Below are 20,187 nucleotides of genomic sequence, written 5' to 3' on the forward strand. Positions count from 1 at the left end.
TTCTTTATATTCAAACATTTTTACAAACAAAGTCTAATATTCGGTCACAAAAATTATTAATGTTGATGTTGCCTGTCTGCAACAATGAGAAAAAACAAGATCTGATCCTCATCAGGCTTTTGGAGATTTCGATCTTCTGAATAACGACGTTAATAATTATCCTGACGATGCGGATTTGGATAAAGACGTAGCGAGGGTGCGAATTCCGACACAATGTTGATTTAAGAAATACTTGTACACATCTGTATAATATTGTTTAGGTCAGTGGTCCCCAACCCCCCGTTTGTAGATCAAATGTTACATTAAATTATTTCCATTTTATTTCAAGTCACTAGAATCTATTGTTTAACTCAATAAATGTTAAATCAATTTATATTAATTTTTTGATGTAACTGTATCAACGTCGCCTCCCCACTCAGTGGGCCACGGTAAAATTGTCAAATGTTGACAGGTCCGCGGCGATAAAAAGGTTGGAGAGCACTGGTTTAGGTGACTATCTTCACCTATTGGCATAACTCCGATATAACAATCATGTAACGTGCATGTGCACATCGATTCCTGGATTGTAAGGCAATACTGCATGTCTCCGTGAACACAAGGAGATTCAATTATTACATAATATCTATGTGCACGGATCCGGCTTTCGGGTATAATATTAATTAGTTTGACATTAATTGGTTTGCGTTAGTGATATTGTTGTTGGAAATTTTATCCCTGATTACTAATCAATTGCATCCCATTCAAAATCGTGTATAACTGTGTCTATAAATAGTATATCACTTGATATTCTGTCTTGAGATATGAGACTATATTATATAATTTAATTGTAATTATCTTCTGGTACATATTAAATGTGAAATATAGTTTAGTAATAATTTAAATAATTAATTGTCACCTTTTAATCTGGAAGTCAATGTGTGTCAAATCAATTTACTGTAGCAATTGATTATTTAGACGGGAAGAGTTTGCACAGGGCTTTAACTGCGTCTGGTGCAACAATCAGCTTACTTACGTTACTTCGTCGATGATATTGCGAATTTTACAAATCTTATGGCGTGTTACCAAAAAGATCAAGAAAATCATGACGACTTTTTATTTTGTCAGCCTTTATCAGGTCATATAACAGGAGTAAATAGATGTGTTGAAATTAGCATAGATGGAGCAAAAAGTATGATCGGAATTAATGAAGAACTTGTTGCAAGAATTTAGAATGTTGCCCCAAATGTCATATCCACACATTGTTGCATACGCAGAGAGTCTTTGACAAAACGAAATATGATCTAAAAAAATTGATTGAATCAAGAAAACATATATTTTATTTTGTTAATAATATGGAAATACAAACAAAATGTGATCTTTATTGATCAACTTATATTATTTGGCTCTAAAATTGATCGAAATAAAATATTGAAAATTTAATACAACTTTTTGTATTAACATGGAATTCAACTATTCGTGGACCACTTGAAGCAATGGAAAAAATATATCAATTTTGTCTCCTGATTTTATAGAAAAATTCATTAAACTAAAGGAGAATTTGGAATCTAAAATCAATTTTGAAACATAAGAATATCCTAATTAGTTAGCTTAATAGTTTAATAATTAATTTCGAATTTAATAATACAGTAAATCTTCGATTTGCACGATTTCATACACATGCGGTTGTTTGAAATTTCTACATTTCATGTATGCAGAAAAATGTTCAACACTCAACTTAAAATTTCTGCAATTGTACACAGATTTATATTATATTATTTTTATAATTTTCGATTTACGCGGTTTTGCGACTTATACTGAAATATTTGGAACGAATTAATAAACAAAATAAGAAATAATTGATTATAGTAACAAACCCTTAACAATCCAAATTATTGTCTTAATAAAATATATCGTATAAAACCATTAATAATATAAAGAAGGCCGCTTATAATTGGATTTAAGCATTTTGGAAAACAATGCCATCGCAATTGAAAATATTAGTACAAAAATATAATAAAGAATTTTCAGAATTTCTCGGACCGAAATTAATTATAATTTGTAATTCTAGTTTCCAGAAAAAGGTAGGAAAATAAATTTGTATTTCGGAGAAGATTAATTTTCTCATTCGGAAAATATTTACTACAATAATAAGAATTTTTAGTTTTTCTTTGGTACAGTCGGGATTTTTATACAGTCGCGATTTTGATACTGTTGGGATTATGGTTGTCGGAATTTCTATTGCCAGCGGTTTTAGTCTATAATAATATATTCAAGTATTATCAACAGTTAGAGTAGGAAAAAAATAGTTTGTATTTTTCTTAAACATTTCAATACTTCAATAATTCTTAAAAGTTATTTTAGTTATATTAATATTTAATACGGCATCAATTGATCTTTCTTCGTATGTTCAAAAATTAGATATGAAATGTTAAGCGATTCATAAAAAAATGTTTGTGATCAAAGCTACTTCTGAAAAAAAAAACAAGTATTTAATTTAATGCATTAATCTCCTTTTGATCTTGTTTATTCTATATAAAGTATCAAGGGATGCTACGCTCAGTTGAATGTCAAATATTATTGATAGATAATATTGAACTCTTCGTACAATCATCAATGTGAAAACGACTCATTTTATGGCAAATAAGTATTAGATGGGTGAGATTATTAAATGAACAAAAATACATTCAAACTTATTTTCAAAAAAATACATATTTTGTTATCTTCAATGTAAATATATTTATACGTCGGGAGATAAGAACTCTTGCAGCTGTTATAACCTGATAACTAACAATAAGTTCAATTATAGCAAAATAAATATACAAAAAAATAATCATTTTGTATTATTTTTTTCGGAACAACAATCACTAAAAAAGTTTGTATATTCCATATTTTTCGGACAATCAAATGCACTTAAAAAATAGAGGTAATCTATTGCATTTGTTAATGTAATGCCTGTAAAAGTCCAGAAAATAAGTAGATTTTTATGTTCTGATAAGAATTTTACATTTGCAATTGAGTAGTAGCATAACAATGCAACATTTTCATAAATAACACTACTGGTTGCACCGGATAAACTAAAGAGATGTCTGTATACGTCGAGCATAAACTATATAATGGAGCCTGTCAGAAGACGAAATGTAATAAATAATGTATACAATTCGCTGTGTCGTGCAGAATTCACTTTGACCTTAAAAATGTTGTTGAATAATAGAGATATTTCCAAGAGGCAGGTGCGTTGTCGCGTGTTATTTACGTTTTTGAACAACATCTTGCAGTAGTAATTGTAAAGTTTATATTGAGTTAAAACGTATTATGCTGCTATAATAATAACTTGCAGGGAGAAAAAAATGTAATTATTATTTTCTTATAATTAAAGTTCACTTTTTTTTATGTCGTGTAACTTACAATCTGTTCATCAATGTGAACATTGAGCAAATTTAAGATCGCAGTTGACATTAAATGGATAATCTTTCTCGGTGGATAGTTACCATTATGATGATTAGATTTTTAATTTGTTGTTTGGTTGTCGTCTTGTAGGTTAAATTTTTAATAAAAATTGATTAAAATTGCATTTATTTAACGTTTTAGATGCGTTCCTGAAGTCAGAGCGGTAAACGAAACAGCGTTATAGGAGGTCATTTTAACACATAGCAAATAGAGAAACGGGAATACGCGACCAAAAACAAATTTTACTTTAATTTTAAGTTATATTTAAAGTAATTTGCATTATAATATATGTTTTATAAAACACAAATATTTGCACACAGAAATATTCAGTATATATTTGTGATGAAGGTCGTGGCTCTTCTGATTTTTTTTATTTTTTGGCGATAAAATCGTCTGGAGTCATTTGTCGCTTTCTTTTTCTTTCATTAAGTTTTTTGTTTTTGCACACTTGCTAAAATTGGGATCATTCGCTACAATTTGGCGATAAAATCGATTTTGGTTATCGTTTCTAAACTTTTCCTAAATAAATCTGTAGCAAGTTTTTTAATATTTAAGATAACATTATTTTTACACCAATCTCAATTTTATACTTCCTCTTTATATAGTTAATGGTTAAATACAGGAAAACTTAATACGATTTGGAAAATCATTGTTTTTTCAATCTTTTCATAATATTATATACATACTAGAGTAAGTTTTAGATTAATATTATGAATTATAAATTCTCTTCTTTAATATTTTGATAGCATTGTAAATCGATTATATATTAAATTTTCATTTTATACGAAACTCATTCGAAAAACTTATTTATTTTAACTAATTGATGTTTTTTATTATTATATGCAAATATATATGTTAAGTATTGTAGTTCATAAAGTGTTAAACTCAAAATTATCTCTTGCTGACAAATATCCATTAATTTCAATTTATTGCCTTTCTATTGAACCCAGTATCCTTCCTCAGAATTGACCCAATGGCTTCAAACATCCGCACCCTAAGATATAGGGTGTATGTATAGGTGTATATATTTGCTTTGTTGTTCCTAAACCCAAAATGTATCATTTCCTGCTCTTTGAAGACGCAAATAAACCTGCGTACAAATCGTTCATATATCCTCTGTAAATATTACCGTAATTACATTTTTCATCTATATTCTGAAGTATGTTATTTCGTTGTCGTTATTAGATTCATTAATTACAATATATATGTTCTAAATTGCTCACTTTGTTGTATAGTATTGTTGAATTCTGTAATTATGCTGTTATTACATTAATATATGATAATTTTTCATTACTATATTTGAATGATAGAATTTTTATCTTATTAATTTTAAAATCTCAGATTAATTATACTTTACAAGAGCTACATATTATAATTGTTATACAGTAATACACATTATGCTAATATCCCGGACTATTTGAAACTGGACTAATTCTCAATCAGAAATCTGGTAATTGGAATAAGTAAGATATAATAGAATGGTTCAGTTTTCGAATGAACTATGTTTTATGACCGAGGTTCAAATATATTTGATTAGAACAAATATGTAAAAATAAGAATCTTTGTGAATCAAACGATTTAGTAATAATAATAATATATAGATTACGATGGATTTACGTTTGGGTTAAATTGAAAATTAGTGAGGGTCGTATGTGAGTGTGTACGAGTGAATGCGCTTCGTCCGTGAGGGGATGGATGGTACATCCAGTTATAAGTTTATGCAAGTGGTAGGTAGGTAGAATAGTGGAAAATCGGACTTTTCCGTGGATCAGTCGGGAGGGTCGACGGTGCGCACGAAGTCTGGATGCGTGGAGCGCGCGCCACCGAAGAGGCCTTTCAAACGCGTTTGTGCATGTTCGTAACTGTGTATGGTAGAACCTGGTCTTCAGACTGCATCAAACCAGCGGTTGGTACGTGCGGCTCGTTGCGAAGGCAGAGACCATGGCCGGGAACATCGTGGCGGAGTGGCTCAGATCCTTGCATCTGGGACAGTACGCGGACAGTTTCATTGATAACGGCTACGACGATTTGGAGATCTGCAAGCAGGTTGGAGATCCGGATCTCGATGCCATCGGCGTGTTCAATCCGAACCACCGGAGCCGACTCCTGCAGTCTGTGAGAACCCTCCGTGAGGAAGGAGCAGCGTCGGTGTATTTCTCGTTGGAGGAGAGTGTTGCCGTGCACGAGGAGTGTTTGTGTGACAATGTGAGTGCTCGGTCCTCGAGGACCTCTTCGGGACGATGCTCGGACAAGGAGGCGACCTCCAGCCGGATCGCCGCCGTCTCTCCGGCCGCATCTTCTTCGGCGGAGAGCGGCCAGGAGGTCGCCAAGTATCTGGATGAGTACGAAGAGGGAAAAGCGGAGCTCGTCAAGATACCGAGGATGCAGCTCAAGATGCTCTTGCGGGACAAATTAGCTCAGGACGGCATTAGGCTCACCTGTCAACCGTATTCGACTCCGGTGAGTGAACTGGCCATTCAACCACGTGCATGCAACAACGCCCTCCAACTACATCCATTCACATGCACACAAAACACACAACTCGCATTCTCCTATAACTAATTCATCCTGAAACTTACATCGTCGTTGCCCCGTAAAATCTAATTGAATTTGACTTGCCATTCATCACACATCAATATTAGCTAAAATTACAATCTCCTTAACTTAATTATACGTCCGATCCCCTCAGAAATGATCTACCTCCTCCATTCTCGTCCCTTCAATTATTAAAACAGATCGGAAATTCCTAACTCGTTTTTTCTTTATTTACTCTCGCAATTATTTCCAAGTAATCATTACAATATTTATTGATATCGTTACAAGGCAAATATGCCGCGTACATTATTAATAATAATTTATTGCCCACATGCAGTCACATACCAAATACATTATATTTGTTAAATTATTGCTTTTCGTATATTTCATAAAAAAATACATCAAATGAATTTTATCCATTAATATATAAATTTATATTTAATCAAATATGATAATTGATCCTATTGAAGCTGAAATGTAATGATTTCCGTTTCGTCATTCGATTCATATAGAAATGAAGTTTTAAGTATTTCTCTTTTTGTCTCACCTTAATCAATTAAAGCTATAAATAGCATTTCTTATATAACAAACTAAGACAAGTAATTACTTTTAGTTTTATATATAAAAACAAGAAATCAATTAATATATTCAATCACAACTTGAAGCAAATTATTTTCAAAAATCTTTTAAAAATTAAAGTATACATTATCATATTTAGCAAAGAAAATAATGAAATCTTTCCTCTCCTAATTTTATCATTAAATTTTAAACTAGACTTCATTCATATACAGACTATACGATGTTTATGCATCAAAATCCATAAAGAATAGGATTATTAAATGCCATTTATACCTCGTTTTTGATGGCATTGAAGGCATTGCCTTTCTTGGACGGATTATGTACTTTACACTTCATCGTGATTCCTTATGAAATGTCTCCGTGCAAACGTCTGCGAAAATTCCGATCTTCTCAAGTTGCTTGTTTAGTATCCGCTGCCTTCAGCATCACAAATAACAGATTTACCATAACTCGGAACCCCTCATTCCAATTCGGAATGGTGGATGGAACCTAGTTATTTTTCTTCTGCATCTCATCTTCATTATTTGCGTATTTGATTTCGCACTGACCGCAGACTCTCTCTGTGTGTATGTGTGCAAGGTGCACTCTTTCAGACTCGTTTTCGTGTTTATTCACACCGTGTTTAATGTATTCAGAAATTCCGATCTCCTCGAGCTGTTTACTTAGTATCCATTACCTTCAAATCCACAAATAACAGATTTATACCTTATTAACCGACGTTTCGTTCCATGATTAATCGTGATTTATTTAAAATTTATTATTACTTTACGATTTTTTTAATTAAAGAAGAGACGGATCTTTTTTTTCTTATTTTAAAAATTAGTTTGCATTTAATTGTTTTTTTTAAATGTATTTAGTTATTACTTATTTATGATTATAGTCTGTATCGTAAAACATTAATATCATCATTATTATTAAAATGGTTAAGTTTCGTGTGTATCGACGATTCAATTCTATCGAAAATAATTCGAGTTATATACATAAAGGGTAGAAATCGTAAAGACGTAAAGTGTCTTTATATTTTCTACCCTTTTATGTTAATGTTGGATCTTTCAAAGAAATGTATTTCCTGCTTATTATTAGTTCGTATCGTAAAATATAGATATCATCATTCTTATTTTATGGGTAATACGCTGGTAAAGTCAAACGTTAAAGTTTTAGTCTTGAAAAATGTATCGATAGATGGTCGTAAACCGGAGTATACAAGAACATTATATATAATCCTGCCATTTCTTTTCTGGATTTTAAAAGACATTTAATGATTTTTAATTATATATTAATATGAATATCATGAGTATAATATTATTAAACTAACGTTGTAGCAATTGAATATATCCGGTCTTAAACCGGAGTATATTAAAAGATTACATGATTTCTTTTCTTTATCTTAATGTAAGTTTTTTATTAAATTATTCAAGTACAATTTGCAAGTAAAAAATTGCAAAATGTAATTTATTTCGAGTAATTATCGAAATAGGATCATAATTTGGTATATATTGAAAGAATATCGATTTATAATTCCTACTTTTTCTGATATTTCAATTTCAATAATTTGTCGCTATCTTTACATGTAATTTTTACCTACGTATAGCAAAAAAACTGTATTCATAAGTAAACTGTTAGTAAAGTTGAAAGTTTAAATTGTTATTTTTGAGTTATTTCCATTCGGTTCTAAGTTGAATCTTTATCACTATTCTTATTTCATCATTTCTATATTTTTAATTTAATAAAGAAGTTTTAGTTGTAAGAGAAATTCATCCCAATTTGGGATAATTCTTATATGTTTTAATGGATATAAAATGATACCAATGTTGGACGTTTCAAGAATATTTGTAGTTTCTAAATATTATTAATATTTTCATTCTTATTTAAATTTATAAAATGTTTATTGCTTCTAAGGCAACTTAAAAGTATATATTTTGGTTCACGAACATTCGGATGATAAAAAAAAGAAAGATAAAGGAATTATTGGAATATGGACTGCAGTAGAATTGACTTTAGATTTAATTTGTATATTTTTTGTTTAGGAACACTGGAAGAATAAAATAGTAAAATAAATATATAAATGGAACAGTTACATATAAATTAATAAAACAAAATGATTTGTCAGATGTGTTTTGTCATAAAATATTTATATCAAGATTTTCATTTGATCATGTTCTATTATAGGGTGAAATATAATGGATTTCGTTTCGTTTCACTCATTTAGAAAAGAAACTTGAAGTATTTCTCCTTTGATTCACCTTAAACAATTAATTGCAAAGCTGTAAATAGCAATTATTATATTACAAACCAACTAATTGGCAACTAATTGATTGCGTATTTTCAGTAAGAAGGAAAATTGAAAACTTTTGCCAAGCTGTTTTATGTGATACATTGAGCTTCTCTGTAATCTCACGTGTTGTGTTATGACGATCTGAATCGATACTGGCCTTGATATAGGCCTCATCAACGATCTGACCGTTGCGCCTTTTTCAGTGAAAAATCACCAGAACGAAATTTGTCGAACCAATTTTTACACTGGCTTCATTCGCGTCTTGTTCTTCCAAATTCGGATAAAAACAAATCTAAATAACTAATCGATATAATTTTTTATACTAAATTAAAGGTAGAAGTCCAAACAACAACAAAAAAAACAATATGTTAGGTGCTTTGAACACGGTGACAAAACGAAAGAATGTGCTAAGACCACCTATTCAGAAAATCCGCAATCACTTAGTTGCCAACCCAATATAATTCATACATGAAGCCAACCCAATAAATTAATAAAGTAAAAGTTTTTAATAAAATGATTTATTAAAAATGAGTAAAATGTGTATCGCTTTACTATTCTATCGTTCGTTCTTGGCGTCTTTGGCCTTCCATCGGATTATAAGACTGTACTTAGAGCATCGAGGCTGTTCTCGATTTTTTTTTATTCGGTTGCGTAAAAACTTGTCATGTTTGGAGCCGCAGCAGCCGGATAAGTTAAGATGATGCATACCGAAGGAGCCGCTTGGGATGATGCCGGCCGGCCGGCAAACCAAGAGATAGCCGCTGGAGATAGCGGGGATGTGTTCAGTTATCTTTGCAAATAATTAACGCGCTACCCAACACAATGCGAATTAGAACTAATCCTGCCTCCCCCCCACTCTTCCCCCAAACAACAGCGACTGCATTACAAGCCCATGAATAACTTAGAAAGAATACACCGGGTCGGCGGAAATAACCAAAGCAATTTACATTGGTTTGCCCGGCCGGATTAAATATGTATCGTTACCCAATCAATGCATGCGTGGTTCTTTGTACATCCAACTGAAGCACTTCGGCATGCGGTTTTTCCATTTCGCAATAAACGCACAGATACACATGCAAGCGCACACAATCCGCAAGCATCGGAGAACCATTTGGAGGATGAGGAGGAGGCATACCATAACACTGGGTATAAAAATTTTAACTATATTACTCCTCCCGTGACCCAGTAAAAACCGGCTTCTCTCCAAGCATACCATCGGACATGAACCGAAGCTTCGTTTGACAATGGGCATCGCACAAATTTCATTCCCACACGACCAACCATCTCGTTTCCAACTTTTATTTAGCTTCGCATCGTGTTATTTTCATTTTCAATGCAACGTATATGTATGTAATACCTTAAGGGATACTATTTACTACCACCGCTACATACAGGAAAATCTCGGCCATGACGAATCGCACAAATGTGATTTTAATCTGTGTGTTCTCAAACGAATCGAATGCCTAATCCATTTTTAATATCCATCCGTAATTCAACCAAATGTTTCCATCCACGTTCAGATGAATTACGGCTTTTTCAAATTAAATCATCCTATGAACAATATGTGTTTATAACAACAAAAAAATAGTCTATTTCATTCTATGATCATCATAGTCTCATGTTTTTATTTGATATCAATTAATAGTCATTTTTTCATCCAAAGTTGTATTAAAAAAATGTATATTTTGTTAATTACGTTTCCGTTTATATATTTAAATATACACACAAAATTTGAGTTACTTATTTGAAGCATTTTGTATTTTTAAATTTGTTGAATATTGAAATTTATTATTACATTTTTTTTTAAGATTATTACAAATTAAATCAAATTATGCTATTTGGATTTGTGATTATAAAGTCTTATTTTTGTTGGTATTCTTTGAAATTAATTGTTTACATGAAAATTTCTTATTAAAATTTATTTTTTATTCAAATGAAATTTTGAAATTATATGTAACGAATTACGTTTAAACTTAGTTTTCAATTATTTAAATATACATACGATACTCAAAAATCTAAATACAGTTTGAATTAATGTTTTGAAACATTTTGTAATTTACAAAATTTGTTGCCTGATTTGTATATTTCGACCAAATTATTTCTGCTCAAAAGTTTTCAAATATTTTTTTTATAATTAATTGAAACTAATCTTGTTATGAATAATTACTATTATATTTTTTTTAATAAAATTGAAATTATAATTTAATTTAAACAAATTATATCATATACACAAATGTATAATTTTCATTATTTGTCTCAATTATTAAAAGTTAATTTAAAATATTTTTTTAAATGGTAAAAACCTATTGACCTATTTCCATTTCATATCGTTCTTTTTTATATTTTAATATATAATAATTTAAATCAACAGTAATTTGAAACATCATATGAATTAATATTGCTTTGTTATTTTTTAATATAAATAAAATGCATTTACAATGCGCGCAAATATCGCATCTATATTTGTTTTAATTATTAAATTTAAAAAAATCTCATATTACTTTAAATGTTTATTGTAAAATATTCTGATTTGGTTCAAAATTTTGAATTTAAAATACTTTTATAAGTGTTTTAGTAGTATTGCTAAGATGGTAAGATGTGAAATAAAGTATAAAAATGTGAAAAAGAAAACACATATTTGTCATTATGCTGAAAATTGTTATATTTATACAATACAATAAAATTTTATACAATAAAAAAACGTTATGAATCTGGATTACATCAATATTTATAAACCTAAATGTTGATAAAGGAAATAAAATCATTAGTTCTTTAAATAAGTATTAAGAATGATTTAGTAGTAGTAATATAAACTTTTATGTAATTGGGCACAAGCAAAAATATTAAAATCAAAATTAGAAAATACAAATTAGACTTAATTTTAATGTTAAATGTAATACATTGACTTTTTTTCAATATAAATGAAAATTATTAACGAGATTTAGAGGATCTCTTTAAAATACGTTAAATTCGTTTGGTTTCCTATTAATTGGACCATACAAAAAACGATGATTTAGATGGAATAGTTGTTATGTAAACGTTTAAAATTATCATAAAACACAAGGATTTTGTTGATATTTTGCAAATATCAACGAAACATTTAAATATGTAGCCTTGAAAAGTACGTGACAAACTTTCTTATTTAAAATTTTATTGTTATATAAACAAATGGTTGAGGAAATAATAGATAAATGTACAAATATTTTATTCATTATATATTTTGTTTTATTTCAAACAGATATGCTACGATAATTCATTTACGTAATGTGTTTAATCTGTTTGCATTTAAAATTTATTTACAATTCAATACACATTGAAACATGCCCAAAGGGATTGAGAATGTGGAACGGTGAAAAAACACACACACACAATACATATTATATATACATAATAATAATGATTAATAATTACATTATAAAATTGAATGTGAATACTCTTGATCCTGTTGGAAAGTGTGCGGGCGCCGCCGCCTTTGTTTGAAAACAATATGGCACGTCTTCAAAGCAAAGATCCAGATTCGAGATACGAGAAACAGCCTAAAGTAATTACCGCCCTTTTTTTTTACCTCAAATAATTATAATTCGGATGTCGAGGACTTAATTGAATTTCAGTTTTTGGTTTTTTTTTATTAAGTCTATATCTCTCTTTCAAACAAGATAAATTAAATACTTTTCAAATTGAAGAAACATTAAATTACAACAAAAAATTGTAATTTAATTTTCTCATCATATTTTTATAATGGAATACAATATTACTGTAAAAAGTTACGTGTGATGTTTGTTTATTTCACTTATGTTTCTTGTATTAAAATTAGAAGCAAATTAATAAAGTATACTTTATTTATTAATATAGAAAATTAGTTTTGATTTTAGGAAAAGACGGATACTGAACTGTTCGGATACCGAATACTTTCGCGAACGCTTTTTATGTTCGGAATATGACACTTCTTTAATTGATGCTCGGTTAACGAAAAAATTGGTTCTTTATGTTTGTTAATCGATGTTTGTTGTAATAATTAAGGCAAAATTAAAGTAAAATTTGATGCAAATAATTAAAGTTTTCTTTAAATATTTATTAATATGGTAAATTAGTTTTGACTTTAGGAAAAGTCAGTTTACAATAGATTTAGCACAATAAATTTCTTTGAGAAGTTGCGATTAGTTTGAAATAAACGTTATTAATCATAGTATAATTATGTGTATATTCTTTGAATCCCATTTTCGTTGCTGTTCATCATATGCTATTTTCGTGTTATTTATGATATAAGTTTAAACAAAATAGAAATACAAATTTCGTAATTAATGGATTGTTGTCGTCGGCTGCCATTTGCGTACGTGGCAAAAGGGACGTGGTTTTATTCGTAACGTTGTACTTATCGTCATCGAGAAACCTGAATAAATCGTGGTAACTATTGTCCCCCTCTCTGGTAAAATACGGCGAGGAAAATAGAGCAAATGTTATATTAATGACAACACAGAGGTCTGAAAGACCTAGGATCGATAGTCCTTTTGAAACTAAGCTAGATATATTGTTTCACACCATCGTGATGTTGTCCTTAGTATGATATACGTCTATTATTTCTAAACGAAAATGCATCAATCAAGTTGATGTTCAGCAGTGAAAAGGATTCATTAAATTTGTAAAAAGAGACTTCGTTTTTAATTGAGTCGTCTTAAAAGTAAGGAGTTAACGATGAAAACAGATATGCGAGACCAAATATTATTTAATATCCGTAAATAAATAACATAAAAATGGAATTACGTAATTAAAATTCTGTAATTAATTTTTATGGTGTCTCGTTATAAATTGTTTTAATGGCATTATTTTAAAGACATGTTAATTTTGGTATTTTTTATTTCTACTTCAATTATTTTGTCACTTTTTTGGTAATTGAACTTAAATCGGAAATAAGTATGCAAATTTGTGTTATGTTTACTTCATTTTATTCTTTAATAAATGCTTCATTTTTTTTTACTTTATTTTAAACTTAATTCTCAATTAAATATATATTAACTGAAGGTGCACAGCGTACATTGATTACACTTCGAATTATGAAACAACTTATTAATTATCCCAATAAATACATAATTTGTAATCTGTTAATCTGTAATCGGTTAACGAACATTTCGGTAACCGAACACTTTTGCTAACGATTTGTGCGTTCAGACAGTAACACTCACGTACGTGGTGATATGAAACATAAACCACTTCTTTAATTGATGATCGGTTATCGAACAATTTGGATCTTTATGTTAGCTAACCGAATTACTGTTTTATTGGAAGTTTTAAGATAATTCAACCAACATAATTAAAAAAACATGTTCTTAATAATTATTTACTGCCTGTAATATTTTTGTGTGAACTTTTTATCTGTCGTTAAACCTTCGTTTTGGTATTCCTCTTTCTTTCTTCATCACAGCCCACCATCGCAGCCCCCTGCATCGTGAGAATTTCATAAAACCGAAAGGATTCCAAATATAACTTAATTACGTAATTAAATCGCGAGCAAGGACGGCAGTTCATTAAGAATCAAGCCTTATTTATTTGTCACCCCGTTTCAGTTGACTAATTCTTTATGTTTTTCCGCCTCGCCTTCAAACGTATAATATTTGCGGTATTTGTTCTATAGTTAAATGCATTAGCCCTTACCGTTTTATTCTGAAATGTTACATAAAGATGAGCAATAGTTTTCTTCTTTATATGTTAACAGGCTTTTCTTTCAACTAAGTTTGTGTTTGTTTTTTTTTTAAATAGTATTTTTGACTTTCGATCCAAGTAGAGTCGATTCCGCTTAATCGGAATTAGGGACAAATTCTATCATTATCATTTTCTATTATGTAGTACGTTTTCATTTCATTTTTAATTGTGACTTAATTTATTTTGTTAACTAAACTATTAAAAAGCACTAATCCTATAATTTTGTGTAACTTCGGATAATTGGACAAAATATACTAATCCCGATGTGTCTCAATTAAGCGGAATTGATTGTACTATCTTTATCTAACAATGTTGAACATTTGTAACTAAATTAATACTATTCGACGTTTATACATATTGATTTAGTTATTAATAAAAAATGATTGTTTTTTCTTATTTCTAAGTAAATTATGTATCTTTGATCGTTAATAATCAAGTACCATAAATGTTTAATATTGTGTGTGTATTTAATGAACAATTTAAATTGCTTTCCTGAACAACACCGGCTGTATTAAATTATTCAAGCAATAAATATTTGTCGTGAAAGTTAGTTAAATATAAAACCCACATTCTGTTCTGTTATTTGCATTTGTAATGGCTTGTTTTTATCTTTCGAAATTATTGTTCTTGCGCTTTCGATATAAACGCATTCACGTGCATTCGTATAGAATTTCACCTTAACATTTTTTTGTTTTGTAGGTCCCACCGTAAAGTGATTACAAACGACGTCTGCGTCGTAAATCCAATCGCAATATTTATTTAGTGTAGTTCATCTCGTGTTTTTATTTATTTTTTATTTGTATCCCTTTTAGAGCTATGAGGATAAATCTGTTTTAATGAATTATTAAAAATGCATGGATTTTTCGAGCAGTAATTCGACCGGCTGCGTGAATATTTTATTGGATGTGAACATAAAATATTGCATGAGTTTGAGTTGCGGCCGCTAAACGATCACGTACCTATGGAGTGAGTGAGTAAGAGAGAAAGAGGCCTAATAGCTCAGAAAACGCTGCGTATTTTAAGTTTACGATTGTCGGTTAGTGGAAAATTTGATCATACACTTATCTGAATTGCAACATTCCGTGCATTATTCGCATTATGCTTTAAATGGCCGCATTATCTTCTACTTTTACTCAGTTTTATTTTTATATAATCAAGTGAGTGATGCAGAGAGTTTATGCTATGCCTGCTAATGCAAGTATTAAGCACAGCTTATGGATGCATACAGTATAGTATTTGTTACTTAATTTTATTTGGAAACGTTGAAATCTGAAAATTCTTCAATTTTATCTGAAATTCCTCTGCTTGTATCTTTCACGTGCTTTTGTGGTGACTGTACATCTTATATAGTATACTCGAACTTGCAGGACGAATTGAAAATGTATTTCATATATTCCTTTTTATTTCTCAAAGTTATATTTTTCTAAAACTTCACTTGTACAGTCGTTTCCGCTTAATTCAGACATCAGCTTATTAGGGAAAAATCCTAAAGAATGGATACGAAAACGAGCAATTAAATGGAAATGAAACTTCGAATAATTAGGACAAATACACTAGTCCCGATGTGTCCCGATTAAGCGGAATCGACAGTACTAGGTGCACAGAGTATGTCTATGCTTGATATTTCAGTATTTTTAACACAGTTTTTTTTTGACAAATACGAAAAGAACTTCTTCAAAATCCAAAGATTTCTACAAGATTTTGAAAATTGAAAAGTTATTAACGGAAATATTAACAATTCCGAATGACAGGTGTCAAGTTACAATTACAAACTCATTGAATATGCACGTCTTAAAAGGCTCGAGGTCGATGACTTATAATAAATAGTAGTAGTTACTACTCGAACACTCAGCTAGTTGATAATTAGTAGCCAGGAGTAATAAAATGTTGGTACCTGATACAAAGTAAACTAAATGAATTGAACGAAGAAACCTCTTTGAAGCATACAAGTCTCTCTGAAAAAAAAAATCAAACTCATGATTTGTATCTTTTTTTTTTGTATATATAAGAACCCCGAAGGTTTTTAACACTTTGCCTTATTGTTTGTCCACACTCTTAGCCAGCGAAACGAGTTTTAAAACGCAGCCTCTCGCTGTGCAATTAATATTGATTCCGAGTCATTCTCTTATTATAACTTGGAGGGAAACCAAAAAAAAACACACACAGACACACATAGTCAATTTCATATTCACCTAGTAGTGTCATTGAATCTTGTAGCTGTGAGCTCTTTCAAGGAAGAGTTTCACGTGTTATTGACTTTAATATTTATCGAAGCGGAACCGGTCGGTCACAGAAAAGAAAATGAAAGATAGCATACATAGTTCGGAAACTTTTGCCGCTGTGCCGTGACCTCTCTTTGTTTATACTTGTGGGTCCGTTGTAATGGAAACCGTGAAAAAGATGATGCGGCGATAACATCGTTGTTATTGCCTTAATTAAGACATTTCAACACCGTCATCCTTTATTTAATAAGTGCAAAAAGTGGCGGCTTCTTTCGAAATTATTAGATGCTGTAACCATTTCGGGTTTAATTTTAACATAATCTTATAATCTAATTTAATGTAACTGTTTTGATAATACAGCAATAACTTGCATAGTGCATAGTAAATAGTACAGAAAGACAATTGAACGATTTTGTGCACTATTTTTTAGAACTGATGGAAGTCGGACTATCGAAGGTATTGCTTTACTTTATATGAATACATCGGTGTAATGGATACAATTTATTAATTTTAGGTTATGTTAGTTTAGTCTGTCTTGCATTGTAGTATAATTAGCTTATATTTAAATTGTATATTTATTATATGTAAGTGCATTGAAATATTGTTAAATATATATATATACGTAAAAATAAATTTATAATTTTATACAAACAATTACGTAAATATTATGTAAAAAGTTGTAACAAGCGTATCTGGAAAAGTTTGTCAATAACGTGCAGTGTACTATTTAACTGATAACTTGAAGCACGCACAAAAATATTAAATATTTGTACTCATTTTGCAAATTTATATGCTATTAGCAGTAATGTCAAGGAGAATAAATTATATTTTCATCGGTGCTGAAAAAAAAAATAATAATAACGATTTCGGTGTTTGCTTCCCCCTAGCAACGTTCCGAAGCTTTCAATATGATTTAACTTGCGAGTACATGCTACGTATTCTTGATTAATAGTCCTCTGCGACTGTAATATGTTCGTGCTGAAAGAGTATTTAGGAAACGTGGAAGTTCTAAATATTCTGAAGGATGGAACATTAGTTTCGAAACGTTCTATTTAATTAGTTCTGCATTCATTCATAAAGTACGGCGAAAATATGACAACTTATTGTATGGAAATTTATGAATTTAGTAATTGTCCTGTATTATACTAAAATTTATTTGAAAATTATGAAATCTATAAACTATTTTTGTTGATCAGATCATCATATATTTAATTCAATACAATTTTTATTAGTATTTTCAGTTTGTTAGTTTGAAACTGTTTGAAACCGGACAAATTGAGGACTTTAAAACTGCATACAAATAAGTTGCACGAAAAGAGTCTTTGAAAAAAAAAACGATAATTTTTTTATAAAAAATAATTTAGTATACTATTTTTTTAGAATTTATTTTTATTTTGTTCAATTAAAATTTAGTTTAATTTGAAATTTTCAAACCATACTATATCGAATCCACACTGATCTAAATCGCACTATGCGAGGTATTGTGTATCGGTATGTGGTAAAATAAGTTAGCCTAACATAACTTATAAATAATAAAGTGTGCACTAATTTGTAGTGTAAAACTGTTATATAAACTTAATTATGTATACTATAAAATCTACTCATATTACAAAATAAACCATTAATTGACAAAATTTTCTTTAATTCTTGATCTTCTCTCTTGAAAATTGAAGAATGTAACAATAGAAATGATTAGTAAGAAGTGTATTAATTTATTATAAATATGCGAAGGTTTGCGTTTTAGGTTTTAGTGGTGGAGTTTAAAGCATTTAAAAATGGATTTCAGCATATCACCGGAATTGTGCACTTTATGCACCGAGATTCCTAATAAAGATATATACGGGCATAATGCGGCAATAAAAGTAAATAATGCCGCAATAAATGTTGACAAAAATCTACGTCGAGCCTTTGGATCGTGAACATTCATAAATTTCTATACGGGAAATAAAATTAATTACTCAAAAAAAAAATGATTTATTAACTTTATGCATTCGAAAAATAAAATAATAGTCAAATAAGCAATTATTTGCCGACTGCGATTTTATTTTATTTAACTTATTCATCTCTTTATTTTAATTTCTCTGTATTCAAGTACAGGCGAACGTTGTCTGGCGACCTTTCGCAGTTAAGTACATCCGTTCAGAGCGAAACGAAAATAATTATGTGTGTAATGTAAGCAAACACTTCTTTCGTTCGTCCGTTCTCAGAAAGCCGAATGATTACGTATCGAAGATATCGCCGTCGGTGATATGTTTTCACACCGCTCCGCAGAATCACGCAAATGTGAACCAAACGGCTCTATATTTATTTAATATTTTATGTCTTGATATATTTTACTTCATGCAAAAGGTATGTTAAAACAACTCACTTAATTTTACTCTATATATACTAATATATGTTATATACAGGTAGTTCCTGCTTTTGCAAATGAATTCGTCTCAATCATGTATTTTTTTCTTAAATTGAGAATTCGTTTTCCATGAACCCAATACGTGCAAAATCACAGTTTTTAGTGTGCATAATTTGTAACAATTTCATAGAACTAGAACTACTCATAGAAAAAACAATACTTTGCATAGAGAGTACTATCTCTTGCCAATATCTTGGATATTTGAAACCAGACTAATGGAGGATCTAAATAGTCAATCACTATAGTGAATCTGGACAGATCGATGCAGCACTATGCGAGGTATTGATCTATTAAGTTAATACCTTTGATTTTTTATTTCAAACAATAACAAATTTAAATACAATTTCTTTATATTGTAAAAACAGGCAAATTATTAAAAATGTTACTTTATTTTGATTATTCAATTGCGCTTTTATGTTTTGTAATTATAAAATTTAAACTTTTTTTCGAAGAAAATATTGTATCTTTAAATGAAAATACAGGTATCCCCCGAAGTAGTTCCGTTCCAAAAGATTGTTCGTAAGCCGGGTGAATTTTAAAAATATATTTATCTTTCCACACTTTATCCCATGATTTTTACTTTTATGTATGTTAAAATCCGTATTACTGACTGCATAAATTTGAAAAAAAATATCACTATATATTTCCTTGTAACAAGTTAGAGATTTTAGAATTTTGTTCGTAAGTCTGTTTTAATTTACCTAAAATATAAATAGTAGCCGTTTGCAGCAAATCAATTTGGTTTTAATTTTCGTGTTATGTTATTTTGTTGAATTTGTATTATGATAATTTGTTGCAATGTATCTTATTATTATTATAAATAATATATTTGATGATAATAATAATACTGGACACTTATTATATAATATTTAGAATCTATATGGCGCTACTAAATAATTCCATTTTTCTATACTAAATCTATATGGATTATATTAACATGTACACTTTATTGTCTTATCAACTTTATAGAAACTTTATCAAAACACAGTCATATATAGTTTTCACTTTACGAATTCTCGTTTTTCAAAAAAAAAAAAAATATG

The 20,187-nt window shown here is 29.7% G+C and overlaps 1 protein-coding gene across 1 annotated transcript; it reads left to right on the forward strand.

Annotated features, from left to right (window-relative positions):
* Positions 1-5,269: 5,269 nt before the first annotated feature.
* On the forward strand, positions 5,270-6,098 carry LOC108564808 (sterile alpha motif domain-containing protein 5-like). Its single transcript, XM_017923950.1, has one exon. The coding sequence runs from the start codon at positions 5,368-5,370 to the stop codon at positions 5,986-5,988; it is 621 nt and encodes a 206-aa protein (XP_017779439.1). The 5' UTR covers positions 5,270-5,367; the 3' UTR covers positions 5,989-6,098.
* Positions 6,099-20,187: the final 14,089 nt, after the last annotated feature.

The sequence above is a fragment of the Nicrophorus vespilloides genome, unplaced genomic scaffold (assembly GCF_001412225.1).
Source record: "Nicrophorus vespilloides isolate i.1.1-1 unplaced genomic scaffold, Nicve_v1.0, whole genome shotgun sequence".
Taxonomy (NCBI): Eukaryota; Metazoa; Arthropoda; class Insecta; order Coleoptera; family Silphidae; genus Nicrophorus; species Nicrophorus vespilloides.

Excerpts from the sequence above, each read along its gene's own strand:
- LOC108564808 (XM_017923950.1), top strand. The coding sequence starts at position 5,368 with ATGGCCGGGAACATCGTGGCGGAGTGGCTCAGATCCTTGCATCTGGGA.